Source organism: Oncorhynchus mykiss, chromosome 17, assembly GCF_057628025.1.
Source record: "Oncorhynchus mykiss isolate SJ-2025 chromosome 17, ASM5762802v1, whole genome shotgun sequence".
Classification (NCBI taxonomy): domain Eukaryota; kingdom Metazoa; phylum Chordata; class Actinopteri; order Salmoniformes; family Salmonidae; genus Oncorhynchus; species Oncorhynchus mykiss.
Genome location: NC_143038.1, coordinates 40,645,518 through 40,672,723, shown reverse-complemented (window position 1 = coordinate 40,672,723; position 27,206 = coordinate 40,645,518). Strand labels below are relative to the sequence as shown.

At 43.0% G+C, this 27,206-nt stretch overlaps 3 protein-coding genes across 5 annotated transcripts; 2 read left to right on the top strand and 1 right to left on the bottom strand.

Annotated features, from left to right (window-relative positions):
- The first annotated feature begins 168 nt into the window (after positions 1-168).
- Positions 169-14,157, top strand: LOC110493226 (putative aminopeptidase NPEPL1). The gene is made up of 7 exons (XM_090205589.1): positions 169-408; positions 1,565-1,646; positions 3,452-3,533; positions 7,805-7,881; positions 8,024-8,532; positions 9,946-10,049; positions 10,449-14,157. Exons 5-7 carry the CDS (start codon positions 8,523-8,525, stop codon positions 10,611-10,613), a joined length of 279 nt encoding a protein of 92 aa, XP_090061715.1. The 5' UTR covers positions 169-408; positions 1,565-1,646; positions 3,452-3,533; positions 7,805-7,881; positions 8,024-8,522; the 3' UTR covers positions 10,614-14,157.
- Positions 14,158-15,730: 1,573 nt separating this feature from the next.
- cathy (cathepsin Y) lies at positions 15,731-19,432 on the top strand. The gene is given in 6 exon segments (NM_001124495.1): positions 15,731-15,838; positions 16,917-17,080; positions 17,676-17,855; positions 17,994-18,144; positions 18,501-18,666; positions 18,897-19,432. Coding segments are annotated over 6 exon segments (873 nt in total). The 5' UTR covers positions 15,731-15,752; the 3' UTR covers positions 19,023-19,432.
- On the bottom strand, positions 19,034-26,910 carry nelfcd (negative elongation factor complex member C/D). Of its 3 annotated transcripts, none has more exons than XM_021569007.3 (15): positions 26,407-26,910; positions 26,096-26,208; positions 25,904-26,013; positions 25,620-25,729; positions 25,317-25,424; positions 25,068-25,220; positions 24,512-24,642; positions 23,979-24,144; positions 23,126-23,260; positions 22,751-22,890; positions 22,503-22,617; positions 21,932-22,027; positions 21,681-21,821; positions 21,403-21,532; positions 19,034-21,322 (listed from the first exon to the last, which is right to left on the bottom strand). In XM_021569007.3, the coding sequence occupies exons 1-15, from the start codon at positions 26,461-26,463 to the stop codon at positions 21,288-21,290; spliced, it is 1,740 nt and encodes a 579-aa protein (XP_021424682.1). In that variant the 5' UTR covers positions 26,464-26,910; the 3' UTR covers positions 19,034-21,287. The 3 variants fall into 3 exon arrangements, with proteins under 3 accessions (XP_021424682.1, XP_021424683.1, XP_021424685.1); XM_021569008.3 differs by having other exon boundaries at positions 26,096-26,205; positions 26,407-26,909; XM_021569010.3 differs by having other exon boundaries at positions 26,096-26,288; positions 26,407-26,648.
- Positions 26,911-27,206: the final 296 nt, after the last annotated feature.

Below are 27,206 nucleotides of genomic sequence, written 5' to 3'. Positions count from 1 at the left end.
GGAGGGTTAGATAGTGTGTGAAATAGATTTCTTAAATCAGTACGTTTTGGTCATTTCCCCCGTAAAATCAAAGTGGAAAAGACTAAATGGAAAGACTAACGTTACTATACAAAAACATGGAAAATGAATCTAATTCAACCTCAGCTGTGACACTTCTATATGAAAAGCAGGATGTACGATAAAGTGCATCAATCCGTCGCTTTGTCCAAAGGTGGCGAATGTGGTGCTCGAATTCAAGGTTTCTGCCGGAGACTCGGAGCCCCAAAATCGCCCGGTCCTAATTCTCGGTCAACTGAATAACCTGCAGCAAGCAACCTGGACCCAAGTCATGAGGAAATTGCAGCCAGGTTTCAACGTAAAGATGAGGAAATAAAAAAGCAGGGCTGCTGGCGCTGAACTGAGCGGCGCGTGAGTTCTCCGACAAGCACTCACCAAAGCTAGCTGGCCAGCCTGTATCAGTAACTTTTTTTCTACCTAGTAATTATACTATGACAATGCTTACTTTTACGCTCGGTATTTTGTGAAATAGTTAAATGGTTAGATAGCTCGCAAACTGAGCGGCTTAGCTACCACACATCAAGTCATGCTAGAAAAGTGGGTTTTCACCGACAACGAATTCGGCAGAAGTTCTGCTCCCATTCATTTTCAAGGAGGGCACGCGATGAGAAAATTAGCATTAGAACCCTTCAAGCAGAGCGGTAGCAAAAGCGGAACTCTGCTCTACTTTATGCAAAATGAATGTAGAGCGTTGGAGAGAAGCATTCTGGTCAAAACCAGTGGAAGCTCCTCAGAGGAAGGGGAGGACCATCCTACTCAGTGAATTTTAATAAAAATTGTGAAACATTTAAAAAGTTATCATTTTTAGATATAACTATAATATATTAATGTCTCCAAATAACTGATTAAAACACTGTTTTGAAATGGTCTAAAGTAACCTCAACAGCACCATCTAGGGTAGCACCATGGTATAAACTGGAGGACAGCTATTTTCTGTTCTCTGGATACATTGACTTCAATACAAAACCTAGGAGGCTCATGGTTCTCACCCCCTTCCATAGACTTACACAGTAATTACGACCACTTCCGGAAAGACGCCCTCCAACCTATCAGAGCTCTTGCAGTATGAACTAACATATTGTCCACCCAATCAAATGATCAGAGAATAAATCTAGTACTGAAAGCATAAGCATGGGGCAGCAGGGAAGCCTAGTGGTTAGAGAGTTGGACTAGTAACTGAAAGGTTGCAAGTTTAAATCCCTGAGCTGACAAGGTACAAATCGGTCGTTCTGCCCCTGAACAGGCAGTTAACCCACTGTTCCTAGGCCGTCATTGAAAATAAGCATTTGTTCTTAACTGACTTGCCTAGTTAAATAAAGGTAAAAAAATATATAAAAAATAAAAAGCTACAACCAACTAGCACTGCAGTGCATAAAGACCTTTTTTTTAATTATTATTAAGGAGATGCAGCAGAGTGATGGAGCTAGCTATATGTCGTAAATATTTTCTTAGTTTACCTTTCACTTACTTAGCTAATTTAGCCTACTCAACAACATGACTCAAACAGAGAGTCAGGTTGTTGAGTAGGCTTTTTTCTTCTTTTTAACTAGCTGGCTATCTATCCAACACTGCAACTCTTCCTAGTCAAGGTAAGCTTTCGGTTTTTATAAATCTATTGCCACCGGGACAACTGCTAAACTGCTTGCTGTACTGTGTGATTGCATACATGGATTGGATTGTGGGTTTACTAACGTGTTAGTTCTAGTTTGTTGACAACGTTAATATGTTGACAATGATGTAGGCTGTGTAGCGGTTATGGTATGAAGGTTAGGCTTCGAGAGTTTTTTGCACCTGGTCACAAACCGCTCGTGTTGTGCACTGAAGTCCACAAGCGAAGGGAAAAGCTAAAAGGCGGAGAGTGCGTAGATGCAAGAAGGAATTTATACAACAAGCAAAGTGATGAAGCTGTATATGGCTGCTATGAAAGTGAACTGTGTGTGCGGGGATCAGGGGTGTATTCATTCCGCTGATTCTATTGCCAAACTTTTCTTAAATGGAAGCAAACGGAATGGAATTATTGCAGTCCAGATAAGCTAGATGCAGGTAAGAGTGTGCAAGGTGGTATTGAATGTATCACTGTCTGCCACCTTTTATTCCTCCAATTTGTCTCTTGACCTGTACACCTACGTTTATAAACTTTAATTTGTAGGATAGGTTGTAGCAACCTCGTGATGTTTATAGGGCAAATTCCAGGTAGCCTATCATGTAGTAGCCTAAATCTTGTCGATGGTACATTGAACTGGGTGAATGGAATATGAATGACAGTCATCCAATATTTGCTGTAGGCCTAATAGAAATAAGGCCATGCTCATGAATTTTTTTTTATCTCACCTGCCGCCACTGGTCAAAACCACTGTTAATTTGTAACATGCCATCTCTATTCTCCAACCAACCATATTGACTAATTCCTTGATCCCTGACAAAAGAAATTGGCCTCTATTCTTTAAAAAAATTCAAATGTAATATTAAACTTTTCCCCCATTTTACTAGAGGAAGCCGGCCTGAGGGAAAGTCAGTCTTGCTGTATTAGCTAGCTAGCATGTTCCAACCTTCTCAACATGTTCATGTGCCAAGTCGCATGTCCCCGACTAACCTAGTCAAGAAATGTGGCGATGTCTTCACATTATGTAGACAAGGCTCTGCACATTTACATATAAACATTCTAAATGTCCCTTGTTTGTCACGAATATTGAATACAATACTATTTAAACTTACTCTGCCGATTGTCCGTGGTGCTGGTCCCTCAGTTGGTAAATTTTTGACAAACTATCCACAGGAAAGTAACGTTATTATTAAACCGACTTCAAAACACAGGTCTATGTGTGTGGCAATCAAGATTAGTGATGTTCAGTTTGTGAACAATTCGTTATTTTACAACTCTTTTTACTGACTTGATTCATTTTTCTGAGTGACTTCACAATTGCTGGCCGCAATTGTTTTTCTTTTGTTCATCACCGAAGGTACGTGCACAAGACGGACACACGTGAACCATGTATACTGCAGGTGTTTATATGGTTTTACATGTGTGCCAGATGATAGAAATGTTAACTTCAGTACCGATGCTTTAAAAAGTTGGTTAAACAATACTTTCCTGTGGATATTGTATCTCAAATTTCAAGCAACTGAAGGACCAACAACGCAGAGTAAGTTAAAATAATTGTATTCAACATTCTGGCTTGTAGAAAATCTGAGAGGAACAAACACTATCATGTTCCAGATGGTGTATTTAGATATTCACCACCTGGACTCCAGGCAACGACTAACCTAGCTATTACTCCTCGTGACATGAATTAATGTTTGGTCCAACCAGCTGACTTTGGAGTCTAACTCTAACTAACAACTTATTTTAAACCAAATATACTCTATTTGACTGGGTATGTCTTTTTGTCTTCAGGAGATTAAGGCAGTGGGGACAGAACTGGGCATTACTCCTGTCATAATTCGTGGAGAGGAACTGAAACAGAAAGGATTTGGAGGTACTGTATCAGGAGAAGGCTTGTTATAATGGCCATGCATCCAAAGCCTTGGCTATGTGTTATGCTTCCATTTGAAGCCATTTTAGCTATGGATTGGAACTCCAATCTGTTGGGTTCTTTGCTTGCAATCACACAGACTAATGTGTGGGCCAGTTATAAAAGCCTTTTCCAAACTGGCTGTACTCTTGTGAAGTGTTTAAACAACAACATAAATATGTACTGTATGTATCAGGTCACGTGTGGACCACATGCTTTCTTCCACTTCCCTTATGGAGTTTTCTTGGTACATTGCCATGAAAAAGTATTTGCATAATGGGACCCTTGTCATCCAAAAAGTTGGCTCATGTTTTCCAAAAAGCACCTGGATGATCATCAAGACTCTTGGAATAATTTCCTATGACAATATAATTCAAAAGTATCACTTTTTGGATGACATGGGTTCCATTATTTTTGGTGAAAACCAAACACTACATTCCACAGTAAGAACCTCATACCAACGGTCAGCGTGGTGGTAGTGTGATGGTTTGGGGATTTTTTTATTTATTTTATTTCCCCTTTATTTAAGCAGGTAGGCTAGTCGAGAACAAGTTCTCATTTGCAACTGCGACCTGGCCAAGATAAAGCATAGCAATTTGACACATACAACAACACAGAGTTACACATAGAATAAACAAAACATACAGTCAATAATACAGTAGAACAAAATAAAACAAAAAGTCTATATACAGTGAGTGCAAATGAGGTAAGTTAAGGAAATAAATAGGCCATAGTGGCGAAGTAATTACAATATAGCAATTAAACACTGGAATTTTAGATCGGCAGAAGATGAATGTGCAGGTAGAGATACTGGGGTGCAAAATAAATAAATAAATACCAGTATGGAGATGAGGTAGGTAGATAGATGGGCTGTTTACAGATGGGCTATGTACAGGTGCAGTGATCTGTAAGCTGCTGTGACAGCTGGTGCTTAAAGCTAGTGAGGGAGATGTGAGTCTCCAGCTTCAGAGATTTTTGCAATTCGTTCCAGTCATGGGCAGCAGAGAACTGGAAGGAAAGACGACCAAAGGAGGAATTGGCTTTGGGGTTGACCAGAGAGATATACCTACTGGAGCGCGTGCTACGAGTGGGTGCTGCTATGGTGACCAGTGAGCTCAGATAAGGCGGGGCTTTACCTAGCAGAGACTTGTAGATAACCTGTAGCCAGTGTTATTTTGCGACGAGTATGAAGCGAGGGCCAACCAACGAGAGCGTACAGGTCGCAATGGTGGGTAGTGTATGGGGCTTTGGTGACAAAACGGATGGCACTGTGATAGACTGCATCCAGTTTGTTGAGTAGAGTGTTGGAGGCTATTTTATAGGTGACATCACCGAAGTCGAGGATCGGTAGGAGAGTATGTTTGGCAGCATGAGTGAAGGATGCTTTGTTGCGATATAGAAAGCGGATTCTAGATTTAATTTTGGATTGGAGATGCTTAATGTGAGTCTGGAAGGAGAGTTTACAGTCTAACCAGACACCCAGGTATTTGTAGTTGTCCACGTATTCTAAGTCAGAACTGCCTGCACCTGCTCGCCCGTGATGCTGGACGGGCGAGCAGGTGAGGGCAGTGATCGATTGAATAGCATGCATTTAGTTTTACTTGTGTTTGAGCAGTTGGAGGCCACGGAAGGAGAGTTGTATGGCATTGAAGCTCGTCTGGAGGTTAGTTAACACAGTGACCAAGGAGGGGCCAGAAGTATATAGAATGGTGTCGTCTGCGTAGAGGTGGATCAGAGAATCACCAGCAGCAAGAGCAACATCATCGATGTATACAGAAAAGAGAGTCGGCCCGAGAGTTGAACCCTGTGGCACACCCATAGAGACTGTCAGAGGTCCGGACAACAGTCCCTCCGATTTGACACACTGAACTCTATCAGAGCAGTAGTTGGTTAACCAGGCGAGGCAATCATTTGAAAAACCAAGGCTGTCGAGTCTGCCAATAAGAATGTTGTGATTGACAGAGTTGAAAGCCTTGGCCAGGTCGATGAATACGGCTGCACAGTAATGTCTCTTATCGATGGCGGTTAATGATGTCGTTTAGAACCTTGAGCGTGGCTGAGGTGCACCCATGACCAGCTCTGAAACCAGATTGCAATGCGGAGAAGGTATGGTGGGATTCGAAATGGTCAGTAATCTGTTTGTTAACTTGGCTTTCGAAGACCTTAGAAAGACAGGGTAGGATAGATATAGGTCTGTAGCAGTTTGGGTCTAGAGTGTCACCCCCTTTGAAGAGGGGGATGACCGCGGCAGCTTTCCAATCTTTGGGAATCTCAGACAACACGCAAGAGAGGTTGAACAGGCTAGTAATAGGGGTTGCAACAATTTCGGCAGATAATTTTAGAAAGAGAGGGTCCAGATTTTCTAGCCCGGCTGATTTGTCGGGGTCCAGATTTTGCAGCTCTTTCAGAACATCAGCTATCTGGATTTGGGTAAAGGAGAAATGGTGGGGGCTTTGGCGGGTTGCTGTGGAGGGTGCCGGGCAGTTGACTGGGGTAGGGGTAGCCAAGTGGAAAGCAGGGCCAGCCGTAGAGAAATACTTATTGAAATTCTCAATTATAGTGGAATTATTTGCATTATTTGCTGCCTCAGGACCTCGGCGACTTGCCTTCATAGAAGGAACTGTGATTTCTGCTCTGTATCAGAGAATTCTACAGGAGAATGTCAGGCCATCCATCTGCGAGCTGAAGCGCAGCTGGGTCATGCAGCAAGACAATGATCCAAAACACACAATCAAGTCTACATCAATCAAATTTTGACCTTATCCCAATTTATTTTTTTTTTTACCTTTATTTAACCAGGTAGGCTAGTTGAGAACAAGTTCTCATTTACAACTGCGACCTGGCCAAAATAAAGCATAGCAGTGTGAACAGACAACACAGAGTTACACATGGAGTAAACAATTAACAAGTCAATAACACAGTAGAAAAGAAAAAGAAAAAAAGGAGTCTATATACAATGTGTGCAAAAGGCATGAGGAGGTAGGCGAATAATTACAATTTAACAGATTAACACTGGAGTGATAAATGATCAGATGGTCATGTGCAGGTAGAGATACTGGTGTGCAAAAGAGCAGAAAAGTAAATAAATAAAAACAGTATGGGGATGAGGTAGGTAAATTGGGTGGGCTATTTACCGATGGACTATGTACAGCTGCAGCGATTTTTGAGACGTTGTGAGATGTTGTGGCAGGACTTGGAATGAGCAATTCATGCTTGAAAATCCACAAATGCAGCTGAGTTAAAGCAATTCTGCATGTAAGAGTGGACCAAAATTCCTCCACAGCGACGTGAGATACTGATCAACAACTACGGGAAGTGTTTGGTTGGAGTCATTGCAGCTAAAGGTGGTACAACCAGTTATTTAGTGTAAGGGGGCAATTTCTTTTTCACACAGGGGCATTGTGTGTTGCATAATTTAGTTTATTAAATGAAGTATGTAATTGTTGTGTTATTTGTTCACTCAGGTTCCCTTTATCTAATATAGGTTTGGGTTGAAGATATGATAACATTCAGTATAAAAAAATAAATATGCAAAAGTAGAGCAAATTAGAAAGGGGGCATACGGCTCTGTATGTTTGTTTGGTGGTTCTCCTCTCCGTTTTGTCTTGGAATATACAACGTTTTTATTCAGCTTTGTTACTTTCTCAACAAAACAAGCTGATTTAATGGGACCCAAGAGATTTTGGCAAAAAGGAATGTCAAATTAAATGAGTTTTTCCACATTGGAACAAAGTGTGTATTCTGGTTTATGAGTTGTCATGATACACATACACTCATCATGGTTCTCTGACTGATAACACAATATTTGTTTCTGTGATCATCAACTCGATCACTTTGGATTGTTTGGGCCTTCAGAGATCTATGGGGTGGGCAAGGCAGTGGTGAATCCTCCTGCCCTGGCAGTCCTGAGTCACAAACCAGATGGTGCCACCCAGACTATTGCATGGGTGGGCAAGGGCATTGTGTATGACACTGGAGGTCTCCGCATCAAGGGAAAGGTATAAAGGTATGCTTATTGCTGGTCAGTTGGGTTTGCATTCCAAATGGCACCATATTCCCTGTAGTGCACTACTTTTGAACAGAGCCCTATGGGTAAAGGGAATTAGAGTGCCATTTGGAACGGGTCATTAATGTGATTATTTTGTCCAATTCAATGGATGTTAGGGAGTTTCCAGCCAAATAAGTATTAAATTACAATGTTGTAAGGGTTGAATGTACTTTTCTTTTGCATCAAGACCAACATGCCTGGGATGAAAGAGACTGTGGTGAGGCAGCAGCCATTTTAGGAGCTTTCAAAGCTACTGTCAATCAGGTGAGGCCTACTGTACCTACTACCCCTGCTTACTCTTTCAAGTCAAGTTCTTATTTGAAACATAAGGTCCTGTTAGGAGACACCCTACTGGAACATGTACTGAAAGTTTGGTTAGAGCTGTTGAAATGTGTCTTTATTTCAGGGCTTCAAGGACAATCTCCATGCCGTATTCTGCCTGGCCGAGAATGCAGTCGGACCCACTGCCACACGGCCAGATGACATCCACACGCTCTACTCTGGAAAGAGTAGCCATTGGGGGAGCATGTAAACCGGTTAGGCAAGGTAATGGGAACCGGGCTAATATGATGGCAACCTGATGGAGGTAAGTAGAGTTTTTTCCTTCTGATGGGCTTTTGTGTGGGAAAGAAACAATTAGCTGGCATTTGAGCAAGGATTCATTATTGGCTTACATTTAGTTTGTTGTTTGGTTAATTTATGGTTTCAATAGCCTTTTGTTCTTTTTGCTGCCTTTCTGATTGAGGAATTTATGGCCTGAAATAAAAAAAATTCCCCCTCTTGTTTTGCTAACTTTCTCACAGAGGACAGTGGAGATCAACAACACTGATGCTGAAGGCAGGCTAGTGCTCTCTGATGGTGTGGTGTATGCCAGCAAGGACCTCTCTGCTGACATCATCCTGGATATGGCCACAGGTGTGTGACGGGTGGCCTCTAGAGCCACAACAGTGCAGCTTTGGCAACAACACTCGCCTATATTACTTTGATGCCCCACACTTCTTTAATCACTTATTGTCATTTTGCAGCAAGAGGGATATCATTTTGCAATTATATAATAGATTTAGGCCTCTAATATTTGATGTATTTGTATTTCTATAAGACTTAGTCCACTAAATGTTCGGAAGTGATGGTTTGGTAATAAATGTTAGCCCAAGAAAGTCAAGTCATCACATGTACATTGTTGAAACACTCATAAAAGCCAGTTGGGACTGTTTTACATTCACTGCACTTCAATCAGAGCAAAGGTTAACAGGGCTTGTGACAGACATAATACCTAGTAATGAAAAAGTTTTACTTTCCATTGATCTTTGCACTCACTGACATCTTTAGCCCAAGACAAACTCCCCACATTCTCTGAGGAACTCAAAACAACTTATCAAGGGTGTCTCACACAAGTGGATGGTGTTAATCACACAAAATTGTTAGGCCTACAAAAATAGATTTTCCTTAGAACAGTCATTTTCTAACTCAAAACACACCTCGTGCTGGTGATGACGACACCACATCCTGTGGTAACCCTCATGATGTGCTGATTTGGCTCATTCTGAAAACACCACATGATGCATCATATTGTCTTTTTTGTGCTAGCTAGTGAAGTAGCTAATTGCAAGTGAAACATTTGTCGCTGAGGTCTGATCAGCACAAAATTGGGGCGGATTTTTGTTGCTGACCAGAAAAGGTTTAAATCTATACGGAATATAAATGAAACATGCAACAATTTCTAAGATTTTACTGAGTTACAGTTCATGTAAGGACATCGGTCAATTGAAATAAATTCATTAGGCCTTCATCTATGGACTTCACATGACTGGGAATACAGAAATGCATCTGTTGGTCACAGATACCTTTTTAAAAAAAAGTTTGGGTGTGGATCAGAAAACCAGTCAGTCTTCTTTGCATAAAGTTTATCAAGCTGTTGATTGTGGAATGTTGTCCCACTCCTCTTCAATGGCTGTGCGAAGTTGCTGGATTTTTGGTAGGAACTGGAACACTCTGTCACACATTAATAGAGAGCATCCCAAACATGCTCAATTGGTCACATGTCTGGTGAGTATGCAGGCCATGGAGGATCTGGAAAATTATCAGCTTCCAGGAATTATGTACAGATCCTTGCGACATGGGGCTGTGCATTATCATGCGGTGATTATCATCACATGAGGTGATGGAGGCAGATGAATGGCACGACTTTGGGCCTCAGGATCTCGTCACGGTATCTTTTAATTGCCATCGATTTAAAAAGCAATTGTGTTCCTTGTGTTCCTGGATAAGAGTGTCTGCTAAATTACTCAAATGTAAATGGATGTCTTTGCTGTGTCTGTGAAATGACAGGAAGAACGCCACGAGCACCTGTGCCGGCCTCTATCGGCTCTCACCTGGGTTTTGACTGGCCTGGGGTCTGGGTCCATGTGGACATAGCCTCCCCTTTCCATGCTGTAAGTGACTGGATATTTGAGTTTAGTAGGGGTGATTTCCGAGACACAGATTAAACCTAGTCATTAACTAAAAAGCAAACCCAATGGAGAATCCTCACTGAAAATGCTTTATAGTCCAGCATTAGGCTTAATGTGTCTGGAAACACCTCCTTAAAGTTTCAATTAATATTTAGAAAGTATAGACTAGACATGCTATATTAAATTAATTTCAGCCCCTCACAGATCTTGACTGACTTGTATAAACAAAGGATCTTCCTATGTATAGCTTATCAATCTAGTGCTTATAGATCGGTGAAGAAATGTGTAGGAGCTAAGGGAATGGGGGCTGGGAGCCCAAATATAGTTGAGTCATGGTGTAACCTGTCCTCTCTCGCGCTTTCCCTCCCTTACACTCTGCAGGGGGAGCGCACTACCGACTTTGGCGTGGCTCTGCTCATGGCTCTGTTCGGCCAGGCCTCAGACGACCCCACGCTCAACCTTGTGTCTCCTCTGGGGGCCGCTACCATGAATGCCGCATCCAGGGACCCGGTGGAGCACGACTGCAAGTGGAGGAGACTGGTGTAAAACCTCCAAGCAGCCACCTCTGGACCCACCCACCTCCACTCTTTACACTGACATACACTGAACACCTAGAAAGCATTTCCAATCCTCCATTTTTATTTGACTCATTCACAATGGAGTGACATTTTTTTGGGAAAAAGAGCAGGTGGCTAGAATTTCCCTCAAATTTGTTCATGTTGTATTTAATTGACTGTCTTTAATTTTGTCTCCAAATGGTTCATGAATAATTGGGAGGGAGGAGGAATATGCAAATGTTTATAGCATGTGGAACACTTTAAGGTTCTGCCTTCCTTGAATGAATTACCAGAGCATTATCACAATTCTCCAAAATTAACCATAGCTATAATAAAATCAAAATACAGCCTTAAATGGTTAAGTAACTGAATAAGGTATTTGATCCTGTGTGGTAAGTGATGGTTTATTTTTCTGTTTCTATGTCCTTGAGCAAATTAGCTTGTTTAGGTATCAGGCAAACACATACTTTGGTTTTTAGCCATAGCCTAGCCACTGATGGCCAACTTCTCATTCTGGACATTGGGAATAACCCATGTGAATAGTAAAGCTGGATATTTGGAATAGGATATATATATATATATATATTTTCACCTTTATTTAACCAGGTAGGCCAGTTGAGAACAAGTTCTAATTTACAACTGCGACCTGGCCAAGATAAAGCAAAGCACAGTGACAAAAACAACTCTGCAGAATTGCACATTAACAAACGTACAGTCAATAGCACAATAGGAAAAAAATAATAATAATCTATACACTGTGTGCAAATGTAGAAGAGTAGGGAGGTAGGCAATAAATAGGCCATAGAGGTGAAACAATTAAGCAAGTAGAGATACTGGGGTGCAAGAGGGTAAGTAATATGGGGATGAGGTAGTTGGGAGTGCTATATACAGATGGGCTGTGTACAGGTACAGTGATCTGACAGCTGATGCTTAAAGTTATAGAGGGAGATATAAGACTCCAGCTTCAGTGATTTCTGCAATTCGTTCCAGTCATTGGCAGCAGAGAACTGGAAGGAAAAGTGGCCAAAGGAAGTGTTGGCTTTGGGGATGACCAGTGAAATATACCTGCTGGAGCGCTTACTATGGGTGGGTGTTGCTATGGTGACCAGTGAGTTGAGATAAGGCTTGGCTTTACCTAGCAAAGACTTCTAGATGACCTGGAGCCAGTGGGTTTGGTGACGAGTATGCAGCGAGGGTCAGCTAACGAGAGCATACAGGTCGCAAAGGGGGGTAGTATATGGGGCTTTGGTGACAAAACGGATGGCACTGTAATAGACTACATCCAGTTTGTTGGTGGCTATTTTGTAAATGACATCGCAGAAATCGAGGATCGGTAGGATAGTCAGTTTTACAAGGGTATGTTTGGCAGCATGAGTGAAGGAGGCTTTGTTGCGAAATAGGAAGCAGATCCTAGATTTAATTTTTAGATTGGAAATGCTTAATGTGAGTCTGGAAGGAGAGTACAGTCTAACCAGACACCTATGTATTTGTAGTTGTCCACATATTCTAGGTCAGAACCGTCCAGAGTAGTGATGCTAGTTGGGTGGGAGGCTGCCCGCAGCAATCGGTTGAAGAGCATGCACTTAGTTTTACTAGCATTTAAAAGCAGTTGGAGGCCATGGAAGGAGTGTTGTATGGCGTTTAAGCTCGTTTGGAGGTTTGTTAGCACAGTGTCGAAAGAAGAGCCAGATGTATACAGAAATATACATATATATATATATATGTATACAGAATGGTGTCGTCTGCGTAGAGGTGGATCAGAGAATCACCAGCAGCAAGAGCGACATCATTGATATACACAGAGAAAAGAGTCGGCCCCAGAATTGAACCCTGTGGCACCCCCATAGAGACTGCCAGAGGTCCAGACAACAGGCCCTCCGATTTGACACATTGAACTCTATCTGAGAAGTCGTTGGATAACCAGGCGAGGCAGTCATTTGAGAAGCCAAGGCTATTGAGTCTGCTGATAAGAATGCAGTGATTGACAGAGTCAAAAGCCTTGGTCAGGTTGATGAATACAGCTGCACAGTACTGTCTTTTATCGATGGCGGTTATGATATCGTTTAGGACCTTGAGCGTGGCTGAGGTGCACCCATGACCAGCTCGGAATCCAGATTGCATAGTGGAGAAGGTATGGTGGGATTCGAAATGGTCAGTGATCTGTTTGTTAACTTGGCTTTCGAAGACCTTAGAAAGGCAGGGAAGGATGGATATAGGTCTACAACAGTTTGGGTCTAGAGTGTCTCCCCCTTTGAAGAGGGGGATGACCGCGGCAGCTTTCCAATCTTTGGGGATCTCAGACAATATGAAAGAGAGATTGAATAGGCTAGTAATAGAGGTTGCAACAATTTCGGCTGATAATTTTAGAAAGAGAGGGTCCAGATTGTCTAGCCCAGTTGATTTGTAGGGATCCAGATTTTGAAGCTCTTTCAGAACATCAGCTGTCTGGATTTGGGTGAAGGAGAAGCGGGGGGGCCTTGGGCAAGTTGCTGCAGGGGGTTGCTGAAATGTTGGCAGGGGTAGGGGTAGCCAGGTGGAAAGCATGGCCAGCCGAAGAAGAATGCTTATTGAAATGATTGATTACTGTAGATTTATCTGGTGATAGTGTTTCCTATCCTCAGTGCAGTGGGCAGCTGGGAGAAGGTGCTCTTATTCTCCATGGACTTCAGTGTCCCAAAACTTTTTGGAATTAGTGCTACAGGAAGTAAATTTCTGTTTGATAAAGCCAGCCTTAGCTTTCCTAACTAACTGAGTATATTGGTTCCTCTTCCCTGGAAAGTTGCATATCGGGGGGGCTATTCGATGCTAATGCAGAACGCCACAGGATGTTTTTGTGCTGGTCAAGGGAAGTCAAGTCTGGGGTGAACCAAGGGCTATATCGGTTCTTAGTTCTACATTTTTTTAATGGGGCATGCTTATTTAAGATGGTGAGGAAAGCACTTGTGAAGAGCAACCAGGCATCCTCTACTGACGGGATGAGGTCAAAATCCTTCCAGGATACCCGGGCCAGATCGATTAGAAAGGCCTGCTCGCTGAAGTGTTTTAGGGAGCGTTTGACAGTGATGAGGGGTGGTCGTTTGACTGCGGACCCATTACGTATGCAGACAATGAGGCAGTGATCGCTGAGATCCTGGTTGAAGACAGCAGAGGTGTATTTAGAGGGCAAGTTGGTCAGGATGATATCTAAGAGGGTGTCCATGGTTACGGATTTAGGGTTGTACCTGGTAGGTTCCTTGATTAATTTATGTGAGATTGAGGGCATCTAGTTTAGATTGTAGGACTGCCGGGGTGTTAAGCATGTCCCAGTTTAGGTCACCTAACAGTACGAACTCTGAAGATAGATGGGGGGCGATCAATTCACATATGTGGTCCAGGGCACAGCTGGGTGCTGAAGGGGGTCTATAACTTTATTAGTCCACATGAGATGGAAATTTGTCTTCTGCTTTTCTTGGAATTAAACATTAAGCAATCTTATATGCTTTGTCATATTCCTTGTATAATTATAACTGCATGAAATACAAAAGTTGACAACCTTGCCTGGTAATGTGGAATACTTTTATAAGTAGCAAGCAAGCTGTGGTCGTGTTCCACTGCTCAGTTGTTGAAAGCATCAACCAATGGTTGCCTGGCACATTGACTGTCATCGACTTGACAGATTGCTGTATTGTGTTCAGCTGACATGTAAAACCTATCCAAGTGTTGTAAGATCTGTCAGCAATGCCTAGACAAAGGAATGCACCCTATATCATTAAAGTTCTTAAGGATAAATATTTTAAAGTACTACTTAAGTCGTTTTGGGGGTATCTGTACTTTACTGTTTATATTTTTGACAACTTTTACTTCACTACATTAAATATATTAATTTACTTTTTACTTCAAAACATTTCCCTGACACCCAAAAGTACTCATTACATTTTGAAGAATGCTTAGCAGGACAGGAAATTGGTCCAATTCACACACTTATCAAGAGAACATCCCTGCTCTTCCCTATTGCCTCTGATCTGGCAGACTCACTAAACACACATGCTTCGTTTGTAAATTATGTCTGAGTGTTGAAGTATGCCCCTGGGTAAAAAACAAGAGAATGGTGCAGTCTGGTTTACTTTATGTAAGGCATTTGAAATTATTTATACTTTTACTTTTTATACTTAAGTATATTTAAAACCAAATACTTATAGACTTTTACTCTAGTAGTTTTTTACTGGGTTACTTTTACTTGAGTCATTTTTTATTAAAGTATCATGACTTTTACTGAAGTAAGACAATTGGGTACTTTTTCCACCACGGATCATTTGCCACGAGCAACATTTGAATGCCACAGGTTATTATTAGTTATTTAACCTTTATTTAACTAGGCAAGTCAGTTAAGAACAAAGTATTATTTACAATGACGGCCTACACCCGCAAACCCTAACCCGGACGACGCTGGGCCAATTGTGCGACAGTTGTGATACAGCCTGGAATCGGACCAGGGTCTGTTGTGACACCTCTAGCACTGAGATGCAGTGCCTTAGATCGCTGGCCACATTGATGCAGGCAAGCCTGTAAAATTGTTAACATTGTATCAATAGCTCTCTTGAATGAAACATGCAAGCCTGTAAAATGGAAATGCCATTTTTTTGGCAAGCCTCAAATTGTAGCATACCAATGCATCACTTTCTGGATGTTGCAAGTGCAGGTTCTGCCCATGTTATGCCCATTCGGCAATATTACCCACCCAAAATGTAACTTTTTGAAAATATTATGGTTAAAGCCAAGGGCAGTGTTTGGTTGGTTAATTAATTAGAAGGTGCAATGTTTGTAAAACATAATCAATTCAGCTGTTCCTATGTGTGTAGTGTACTGTAATGAGTCACTAATCACGGGATGGCGTTTGCGTGGTTGTTCACTTAAGTCGAACTGCAGTTAGCACTGATCTATAAACCACCTCGTGCTGTCTGTAAAACCAGTAATCAATGGCAGGGAAGTATAATCCTTATGACACAAAACTCTGCGAGTCTGCGCCGCGTTTACGCCTTGTTCAAGTTGACCCTCGTGGTGAAACAGTATAAAAATCCCAACGAGTTTCTAAGAAGTCACATGACAAATATTTTTCAACATGGCTCGGTCACTGTTGTTATTCGTGTTTATGGTGTCGGGTGTCTTTGCTGGACGCTATTTTAACGAGAAGCAGCCATGCTATAGACCCAAGCTGAACAAGCACAATGGATTCAGGTAACTTTAGCCGTGATGTCTTCCATCACCAAATTTGATATGTCTAGTGATTGTTCTTGAGCTATAAATAGTAGTTAGTTGTTGCAACATGATTGTAGTAGGAACTTAGATTTTTGTTGTGTTGTACTTTTGTCTGTTTCATATAATCGTAGCCATCTGATATGGGAAGTAGGGCGGCCAGCAGGCGTATGCTTATTTTTTGCCTCTAGTGGTTTCAATTGTTTTTTTTGTTCTGTGTTCTTGATTTGTTCAGGCGTACTTTGCCTGCATCTTCTGCACGCCATTGATATTATTAGTCAGTCACTGAGCGAGTTTGTTGTACATAGTACACCCGGGTTAATGGTTAAAATGTTGACAAGTTCCTCCCCTTCAAGATTTAATCAGTATATTACAGAAGGGGCATCATGGCGATCTAAAGTTTTAAAGCAATCAAAGCCGACGGAGACAAGGTTTCTGACTTGTCTGTGGTTCGAAGGAGATGACTGTAGTATGGGCAGACTTTGACCTGTCGTTTAAAGCTTATCATCCCATTTTGCTATTGGGTGCTCACAGCTCTGCCAAGCTCAATTTGCATGGGACTTTATGAGTGCTTAGCTCCTTCATGCTTGCAGAGTTTGAGCCGCTCTACATTTAGAACGCTATCTAGGGCCTCCCGAGCAGCGCAGCGGTTTAAGGCACTGCATCAGTGCTTGAGGGGTCACTACAGACCTGGGTTCGATCCCAGGCTGTGTCGCAGCTGACCGGGATATCCATGAGGTGGTGCACAATTGGCCTAGTGTGCATCGTCTGGGTTTAGGGGAGGGTTTGGCCAGTCATCGTGCTCTAGCGACTCCTTGTGGTGGGCTGGGCACATGCATGTTGACTTCGGTTGCCAGCTGTATGGTGTTTCCTCTGCTGTATTGGTGTGGCTGGCTTCCAGGTTAAGCAAGCAGTGCGGCTTGGCGGGGTCGTGTTTCAGAGGATGCATGGCTCTCGACATTTGCATCTCAGAGACAGGACAAGACTAACGACCAATTTATCCCCCAAAAAATAATGATATCTAGAGCACCTTGTACACTGATGTCATGTCTTTCATCAGGACAATGCCCCGACCCTACGAGTTCCTTGAACTCAATGAGCTCCCCAAGGCCTGGGACTGGAGGAACATCAACGGCACCAACTACGTCAGCACTACCCGCAATCAGCACATCCCCCAGTACTGTGGCTCCTGCTGGGCACACGGAAGCACCAGCGCCATGGCAGGTAGCCTAACATCCAGCTCGCCTTTCTGCTGTCATCTAATTTGTACAGCTCATAGAAATTAACAAAGCATACAGTTTACATGGTACAAATGGACAGGATGAAGATCGGACTGTAAAATCCTATTTGGCTATGGATGTCTGCAAACTTTTGATTCTCTATAGGTACAGTGTTGCAAAGCTTGGTAAATGCCCTTCAAGATGACTGTCATAAAGACAGTTTACCAATCTAAAGTCATTTAAACTAGATTTTATAACGTAAGTGGAATTGCAATTGTTCAAACATGCGCCTGTCAGGCATTTAACACATCTGACCCATTCGGGGGGGGGGGGGGGGGGGGGTGGCCTGGCAGGGAAGTTTGTGGCAACACCTGACTGCAGTTATAGCTTCATGGTTTCCTGTCATTTGGGTTTCCGTTTAATCTGTTTTTAAAATGCAAAGGCAATTTCTTCCTCTGCTCATACAAGTAATCCTTTATCATAATACAATGACTTCAGAATCCTAGACTTGTCCTTACTAAGTTTGACTTCAACATTTATGATCAGATTCTGGAACAAGTATTGAATTAATAGACTTGTTGGTGTGCTCCTTTTCCCAGATCGCATAAACATCAAGCGGAAGGGAGCCTGGCCCTCTGCCTACCTGTCAGTCCAGAATGTGGTGGACTGTGGTGAGGCTGGCTCCTGTCATGGAGGTGATCACACTGGGGTGTGGGAGTATGCCAACAAACATGGCATCCCTGACGAGACCTGCAACAACTACCAGGCCATTGATCAGAGTAAGATCTTAACTCCCAGCTGAACAGTCACTTCACTTGGTTCAGCAGTCTTTCCCATTATAGACTTAATCACAAAATTAAGATTGTGGTTCATTTGCCATTTCTCCGATTTAACATGTTCTCCATATTGTCTTGCAGCGTGCAAACTGTTCAACCAGTGTGGAACCTGCACCACATTCGGGGTCTGCAACGTCATCCAGAACTACACCCTGTGGAAGGTCGCAGACTTCGGCCCTGTCAGTGGGAGGGAGAAGATGATGGCTGAGATCTACGCTGGTGGACCGATCAGGTTAGGAACTGGACTTGGTCAACATGGTGACTGTTTCTCTTCTCATGCGCTCCTCCTGTCGTGACGGTGTATGGATTTGCATGAGAAATAGAGCCAAGTCAGTCAAACGGGCACCTACCACAGAGTCAGTTTGCTCATGTCTGCTGTGAAACAGTGACCCCATAGTAGCACTATGACTTAGGAAGTTAGTGAAGGAACAATTCATTTTGCTTGTCTGTATGGCGTTGCTGCTTAATGTTCATTGGCTTACTGCAGCCATGCAACTCTGTCCAAGTATTCTTTCCCTTCCTGCCCCTCAACGTACATACAGTGTCGCTTTAACTAAATACAGACGCCTTTTTTTTTGTCCTTGGTAGCTGTGGGATCATGGCAACAGATAAGTTGGACGCCTACACAGGAGGCCTGTACTCTGAGTATATACAGGAGCCCTACATCAACCACATTGTGTCTGTTGCCGGCTGGGGCCTGGATGAGAATGGTGTGGAGTTCTGGATCGTCCGCAACTCCTGGGGAGAGCCCTGGGTAAGCTTATAAAATGGTATTCATTTGATATCTGTCTGTAGTGATCTCCTATGGAAACTGCAGCAGAGAATCATGTTCTGCTACAGAATTACATTGCGCTCAAGATGCGGCAACAAACCTAGCCTATAGCTTTTCCTGTAGTTAACTTGACTTTTCTGTTGCTCATGTACCATCAAGCATATTTATCTAGCTGACACTCTATATTGAGGAAGTTTCTATTTTCTTGCCAGGGAGAGAAGGGCTGGTTGAGGATCGTGACCAGTGCCTACAAGGGAGGAAGTGGCAGTCAGTACAACCTGGCCCTGGAGGAAGACTGCATGTATGGAGATCCCATCGTTCCCAAGACCTACATGTAGACAACCGGCAGTGGAGCCAACCAGTTTATTTTAAACACAATGCTGTCTATTCTATGCATATCTACGACAATCTCAGGCTACATTGACATTTTAACACTGTAAAATCAGGGAAAGGGAATACATTCAGTTTTTTTTTTTGTGGCAACAAGACATTATGTGCTTTGCCTTGAACAAGTATGACTGCAGATGTGCACAATTAGCCAAAGATCAATGCCAGTAAGCAAACAAATTGCTGTCAATGTTTGCAGGGGTAGCCTTCATCAATTCTGATGCCATGTCTTTTGTTCATGATAAACTCAAGGATTGTATCAAGGCACTGACTCGTGTGATTTCAGTGCTGACAGAGTTTATTTACATTTCTATGTTTGAATGTACAAGTTGAATCATTGACTTAAATGTTTTAACTTGTATTTAATCTGGGTCTTGTTTTTTTTAAAAATGTAATTAAATTTGAGTTTCAATATGGAAGCTATTGCATTCATTTAAGATTCAGCCTGGAACAAAATCAGACGCTGCTAGCGGTTTCTGAAACTAATGTGGTATGTCGCTGGTATTTTCTTAAGAATTTGAACCATTCAGGCTATTGACCACATTCCTGAAAGCTAAGAACCTCGACCATGGCTGTGCGTTCTGGTTCCCTCTGATCACAGGTTGAGTCAGAAGGGAGTGTCAACTGCAATTTGGCCTCCATAGAAGTAGTTGGCTAGCCTTTCAACTCCCCATTTAATCTTGCAACTGACTGGGTTCAAACCAGGTCTCCTGCATGTCACGACACTGTTAGCCCACTTAGATAAAGCCTATAGGGACAATTTAAAGGACATAGTCTCTGTGTAAGCTGATTAACTCAGGACATCTGTTTCACAAACATGTGACCACCCTCCTGAAGTATTGTAACCCACCATGCTATTGAAAGTGGCATTTTTCAATTGATAAAGGGGTGACAATTTAGGCTGTCACAGATCCACATCTACTACATACTCACTCCACAGCGACCCCCAGTGGTACCATTGTAAAGGACATCAAGTTGCCTGTTTAGCGAGTTACTTCACGCTGATTCAGCTTTAATTGCGCAAGGGGCGACACTTGACTACCCACCTGCAAAACAAGTCTTCAAGCTCCAGCAAGGTTACTCGTCAAAAGAGCGTGATTTTTGTGTTAACCTTGCCTGAGACCCGATGACGTGTTAGGTTCAAATCTCCGGCAAAGGTAACATGTGACTGACTGGGTTTAGCCATTGGTCGGAGAACTAAACATTTGCATTGTCTGGCACACAGGAGACCTCCAATTAAACTGACGTCTCAGGCAAGGTTGCTCATCACATGCATTCTGCAGATTCTTCTGCTTGTTTGCCATTGTTGTGCAGCAGGCCTGATTAAACTCAGTCAGTTATATTGGTTCTACGGTCAAAGGGGGTGTAATGCGAGTTGGTTCGATGAACCACACATTTAATGAGTAACCTTGCAGGAGACCTGGTTCAAACCAGTCATCACAAGAGCAAGATTTATTAGGGAGTGGAAAAGCTATCCTTAAGGCATTTCAACTATTCTTATGGGGGCCAAATTGTGGTTTGTGACTCTCCCTTATAAATCATAAATACAAGTTAAATTTATGAATTAAATTGGCATTAAATTAATATCCAAATAATCAGTTTGCACGAAGCGATTTCAGTGCCATGTGTTGGCACTAGTGGTGTGTTTGAATCCAGGCCAGATGGAAACTTGTTTTTATACATTGAGGTGGTTCAAGGAAATGATGCAGCATGGTGGAAACTCATTGTCTTGTCGTATAAATACCGGTGATCTACAATTAACTGTTGCTAGGTGCAAAAAACAAATTGAAAAGGGGAACTAGGAAAACTTTTCAATTAACATTTATCTTTTGAGCAGTCATTTTAACATTTATAAAAAGCAACAGAAAATTGATTTTGAAACCTTGGCACATACCAATGGAAACAACAGTGAAACCAATGATGGAGCTGCACTGTAAAACAAGTTATCCTCAAACCTCCAGACCCTTATTAACTGTGATAAGCAATGATACACTACAACATCCTTTTAATTCTCAAAGTCATGTGTTAATGAAGAGAACGCAAAATCGCAGGTCAGTCTATATGAAAATGGTCTGCCTCAAAATTGTTCTATTCCTCTTCCACCAGTCCACACAACACGTCAAGGTATGATTGGCTCATAACCGAGGTCACGCCTTCTGCCCCTCCCTGGTATTCCCACTACATCCTCATCCAAGGTGGACCCACCAGCGTCATTCTCAGTTCATCATGATGAAGTTGGATTTGCAGTGAGCTGAAGCAGAGCATAAAGATATTTCAAGTTGGGCAAAATGAAAATATTTAGTCATATAATCAATATGTATAATGACTGACCTATAAACTCAGCCACAGGATCGTGTTCTCCCTCTGTGCGTATTGTGCCAGCGATGCTGTCGTTCTCCAGGATGGGCAGGAACAGCTGGACAAAGTCTGAAGTGTACGGAGGGGCAATCACATCCAACACCTGATAGGGCAAAAATAAACATTTATATTTTCATTTCCTCAAGCGCAACTACGTTTGACCGACAGACCAACAGTTTCTTTAGAATGTTTCACTTCTCTTTAAAATGTGACCTCTTTGACAGTAGTTTCTGGCTCAAAGTGTGCCTTACCTCCGTTACAAAGTAGCGGATGAGAGAGATGTCTGTGTTGAGCTTCTCCAGGCACTTGCGGATGTATCCGACCACAGGCAGCACGTAGCCTCGACTCAACAGGTGGACCATACGGTCCAACAGGGTCTTCTTCAGTTCCATCTGACAGGGACAACAACACCCATACAGTCAGCTAAGTCATCCACTGAAAGTCTATCGGACAGTTGCATGGGTCCAGATTAAGCCTACGCACAAACGCAAAACACACACACCTGCTCCATGACGTCGAGCTGGGAGTGTTCGGTCTCAAAGAGCTTGATCAGTAGATGGAGGACCTGTGGGTGCAGAAGCTGGTGACAGGTGCTGATCTGGGAAATAAAAACATGATGTTCTCATTACTCTCTGTTCAAGGCCAGGATTCAATCCGAACCGCAGAAGATCCGTGTTGGAGTGCGGTTGATGTTTAAAAGGTAATTTCCGATTAAGCCGACATCTACAGCGTTTACTTTGAACGCGATCTCCGCGACTGCAGTAACATTCCCTTTAAATGATGCATAGTTAAAAAGCGGTGATTGGATTAAAAACCTGGCCCTAGTATTTAACCACCAAAATAATTCCAAGAATGACAGTTAAAGACACGATCTGTGTCTGCATCCCAAATGGCACCCCAAATGGCACCCTATTCACTATGTAGTGCACTACTTTTGACCAGACACATATGGCAATAGTAGTGCACTATATAGGTAATAGGTTGCCATTAGGGACTATTATATGTAGTGAGTCTACCATAATACCACAACAAAAACATTCTCCCTCAACCAGAGGACAAGCACAAACACCTACCTCGTCCAGAAGTGCCAGGTGGACAGGGGTGTGGTCTGTCTGGAGCTGGAAGTAGCGGGGCTCAGAGACCGTCCAATCAACCCACTTCAGTACCCCCATGGCAACAACTGGGAACCTGGAAATGGACAAAGCGACGATGGTCACCCAAAGGAAGTCTCAATCGACAGTGGTAATCAATTACATTCTTGGAATCCTGTTAGCCACATACAGGAGACCAATGGGTTCATTAGGTTGGCTGCTGGGCTCACCGGATGCACTGGTACAGGGTGCTGAGCTCAGCCACCAGTTCTGTGGCTCCTTTATTCTCATTGCAACACAGGTTATGGACCGTCTCAATGGCCTTGGAGGTGGATTTAAGCTCGTCCTTGTTGATGTTCACTCGCTTGTTCTGTGGATGGACGAGAAGAGAGACACTGTTATCTGGATGTTTTTACTTGAAGAAAAAACACACAAAAACATGCATCATTGAATAAAATATTCTCACATACCGGGAAAAAACAAAAACATACCGGGAAAAAACAAAAACATTTTGAATTTTGCACAAACGTATGAGCAACGAGAGAAAATCTGATAGACTTACTAGTATGAGGGATTTATGTCAAGGATGTTTTTGTTTCTGGTACCTTTTTCCATGTTTCAACCACACTGGCAGCATAGGCCAGGATGTGAATGTATTTGTGTTTATGGTCCTGGTTGATCTTTGAGCCCGGCTTGAACAGCGACTGCATGAACAGGTCGAGGAACGCAGGCACTCGGATCTGAAGAGACAACAGAAATACTTCACCCACTATCTCAAAAGACAACATCAACAGCTGAAAGACAAGTCATTCTCAGGTTTAGCATTCTGGTAAGGCTAGCCTGGTTCCAGATCTGATGGTGCCATCTTGCTAACTCATTGTTTGTCATCACGTCCAACATGCAAGGCCGTTGAAAATATTCCTCCATCGAACTTGGAGAATAGCACCTTATTCCATATGTAGTGCACCACTTTTGATCAAAAGTACTGCACTAGGGCCTCCTGGGTGGCGCAGTGGTCTAAGGCAGTGCTAGCTGCCTTAGCCCAGGCTCTGTCGCGACCGGGAGGTCCATGGTGTGACGCACAATTAGCCTAGAGTCGTCCGGGTTAGGGAGGGTTTGGCCGGTAGGGATATCCTTGTCTCATCACGTACTAGCGACTCCTGTGGCGGCCGGTGACCAGGACGCTAGGTGTACGGTGTTTCCTCCGACACATTGGTGCGGCTTCCGGGTTGGATGCGCGCTGTGTTAAGAAACAGTGCGGCTTGGTTGGGTTGTGTTTCGGAGGACGCACGGCTCTCGACCTTCGAAAACTCCCTAGAAAGGCCAAAACCTAGGAAGAAACCTAGAGAGGAACCAGGCTATGAGGGGTGGCCAGTCCTCTTCTGGCTGTGCCGGGGTGGAGATTTGGGGTGCAACCTAGGTTAGAGGTTATAAAGTGTCTGGATGCTCCACACTAACCAGCTCTACGGGAGGTGGGTCCATGCTGCTGAACATCTTGAAGAGCACAGTGATGTCGGCAGGGTTGAGTGCCCCTTTGGACAGCATTGCGCCCAGGGCCTGGCAGGCTCGAGGGTAGGCTGCTGCTGTGCCCAATGCCAGAGTAATCTGACTGGCATCATGGCCCCTGACATTAAAACATCACAAGGAACAGTAAAACACTCAAATTAACTTACGTACTTCAACTACTTTGTTCCCGGAGGAACATATAGTCTGTAATAAAATGAGTTACAATCCCATTCACTTGAGTGTGACCATCATTTCTGTCTGTTCCACGAAACTGCTCACTCAATGTTTATTGTAACACTGGATTTTACGAATAATAATAAAATAACTTTACAAAACGTAGGAATCAATTAAATTAAATAATATACATTTCCTCTAATTAGTATGGAATTCTGCCAAGATAGATGACATTTGTCAATGGCCTTTGCTGTCTATAAGAGCCAAGAGCATAAGTGAATGCTGGCAAAATAATGTAGAGGACAGGATACCGTTGATGTGCAGACTTCTGTACTTCCTGGCCGATCCTGCGCATGGCCGACCCACCCTGCTCCTCCTGAGACATGATGGACATCATGGCCTGGGCAAACAGGTATGTGTGCTCCCCGTGACACACCATCTTCTGTGGAATGCAGAAAAGGAGGAGAGAACAGTTCAGCTCCAAACCAACAGAGAGACTCATGCCAAAAGACAGGTAGCCTGTAACATCATGTGGTGTTACCCACGTCCGTGCAATTCCATATTACTTAGAGCAATATTGATTGTAGTATCATTTTCAAATGAATCAAAACCTCAAATACATCCCATTTTCAAAACCATCAAACCAAGGATTTGTTCTGAGTGAGAATGATAGATAGGCCTAGATCTTTTCTTGGGAACACCAGTGCCGGTATTCATAAAGCGACTCAGTGTAGGAGTGCTGATCTATAATCAGTATTGCCTTTTTACAACCTAATGAATATAATTATATGGACAGGGGGACCTGATCCTAGATCAGCACTCCTTCTCTACAGGCCCAGAATCTGCATGTGGCTGGGTGAGACTCACAGCAAATTCTGGCAGGTTCTTCTCTAGGTTGTCCTCTCCTCCATCCAGCAGCGTGGCTAGAGAGGTCCTTAGGACCCTGGAGAACACCTCCAGCTGCTGGCACGCTGTTGACACACTGGTGATCTCCCCCTGGTAGCCCGCATCTGAGATGAGCTGAGGACACACGCACACAGTCAGCAAGGAGGAGGAACATGGCACTGTTTGACCCATAATTACATCAGTTATTAACTGCTGGGTGATCATCAGTACTTTGACAGTGAAGTTGAGCATCAGACAGTCAGGGTGGGCCTCGGCCAGCTTGTAGAAAAGGTCTCTCCAGGTGGTGTGGGCGATCATCTGTTCCAGCCAGGCAGGAGTCTGAACAAACACAGAAGGACAGGGTTACTCTGTATACTATAGGGTTATGACTATACTCTGAGGGAAACAACAGTAAGAGTGAAAAAATAGAGTAAGAGTGGGACAAAACAGCAGGAAATCAGGAGATCACTTTTCAGCTATCGTTCACGTCCAAAGCATTAGTAGTTTGTCTATCACTGGTGACAGAGATCTCACCTCTCCCTCTACAGTAAAAATGGAGTCTGCCTTCTGGGGGTCAAAGTGCTTGATCAAGAGACTTTTCAAGTGATTCTCTACCCGCTCCTGCACCTGAGCAGGCTCTACACCTGAAATACACAGAAAGATGGGGGTGGAAAACATGTAATTTAGGCTCTCTCTCAAACAGTGTGAGAAACCAAAACACATTTTCAGTGATTGTGGACGAGTCCGGGCCTTGGTCCCAAACAGCCCACTACATAGGGAAATGGGTGCCATTTGCAGCTCAGTCCAGTGTTGTTTACCCATCTGGATGAGCCACTCTGCCAGCAGGTTGACAGTCTGTGCCACGGCAGAGTAGTTCTCCGACAGGAGCTGGATGACATGTTCAGGGGAGCCACCAGCCTGGAAATATCTGTGGAAACAGAAGTCTCTTCAGGAAATGGTTTGACTCTTCATACACTACTAGACACAAACACATTCAATAATGGGTTTACGTTTTGAGGGTGTTGAAGACAGCAGGCTCCATGATGTAATCTCTGCTGGAGAACTTCTGTAGGCAGTCCTCCTGAACTTTCCCATCGTTCTCCCCTTCAACATAGTCGTCCTGCTAGATGGAAGTCACATCACTTCAGCCAAGGAAGGAACATCCTAAGATTGTAGCGATCACCATATACATTTGCGATGTGTCTGTCAAGCAATGAATCAACAGTCAGCAACAATGTAGAGCTAGCTCCCTGAACGCTACCATTTTGTTGTAAGGTTAACAGTGTACATTCACCAGCTACATTGTAAAGATTATGCTTACATTGCCATCCGGACCATCCCAGTCTCCAATATTCCTTTCGTAATATTCCTCGTCCATGATGATGAGAGTGTGAGTAGCTTTACAATATGAAGCACCCAGCAAGCTATACTAAAGCAAGTATCGATAATATTTTTGAAAACAAAACAATTGCCTCGGGTAAGCTAGCTAGCTAAAGGGGTAGTTTAAATATATATATATATCCGTCGGATAACTAAAGGTCTGTAGAACATACGCCACCTTGTGGCGCGGCAGAATAAATGCATGTTTATGTAAACCGACAAATGCAGATTAATTCCTGTTGATTTGCCCTCTAAAATAATAAGAATACCTGCGCCTACTTTAACTAGATACACGACTGAGGGGTAAACCAAAGTAAAAAAGAACGATATGGAACAGTTTTGTTAACCGGTTTTAGGATTCGCTAGGAGAAAACAAAATGGTGGAAAATCGAGTACTGGGGAAATGAATGTCGTTTCTTCACTTGCAGTGGTTAAAGAAAATACAGTGGGAATTAAAGTATTTTGATACAAATATGGAACTAAATAGCCCAGCGTCATAGCGTGCGCTTAATAACAATACATTTTGAAATATTTTCATTTCTTTGAATGTTAACTGATATTAGGGTTTATTTCAAGTCTTTGGAAGATATCCAATATTTCCTTGAAAGTAATCATGATTAGCCCTCTACACCACTATCGATTATTCTATTAATTCTCAGCCATTAAAATCCCATTATGCTTTCTATAATTAAATATCATTCATGTCCATGAGAGAGACGGGTATTAGATGCCTACTTACTA

What these genes read in the sequence shown, in the direction of transcription:
- LOC110493226 (XM_090205589.1), top strand. An exon ending in TAGCCTCCCCTTTCCATGCT is followed by an intron (nt 10,050 to 10,448) that starts GTAAGTGACTGG and finishes TACACTCTGCAG; the next exon opens with GGGGAGCGCACTACCGACTT.
- nelfcd (XM_021569007.3), bottom strand. Translation starts at nt 26,463, where the DNA reads ATGGACGAGGAATATTACGAAAGGAATATTGGAGACTGGGATGGTCCG. An exon ending in ACCCTGTACCAGTGCATCCG is followed by an intron (nt 22,618 to 22,750) that starts GTGAGCCCAGCA and finishes GTCCATTTCCAG; the next exon opens with GTTCCCAGTTGTTGCCATGG. An exon ending in ACCTGGCACTTCTGGACGAG is followed by an intron (nt 22,028 to 22,502) that starts GTAGGTGTTTGT and finishes TTTATTTCCCAG; the next exon opens with ATCAGCACCTGTCACCAGCT.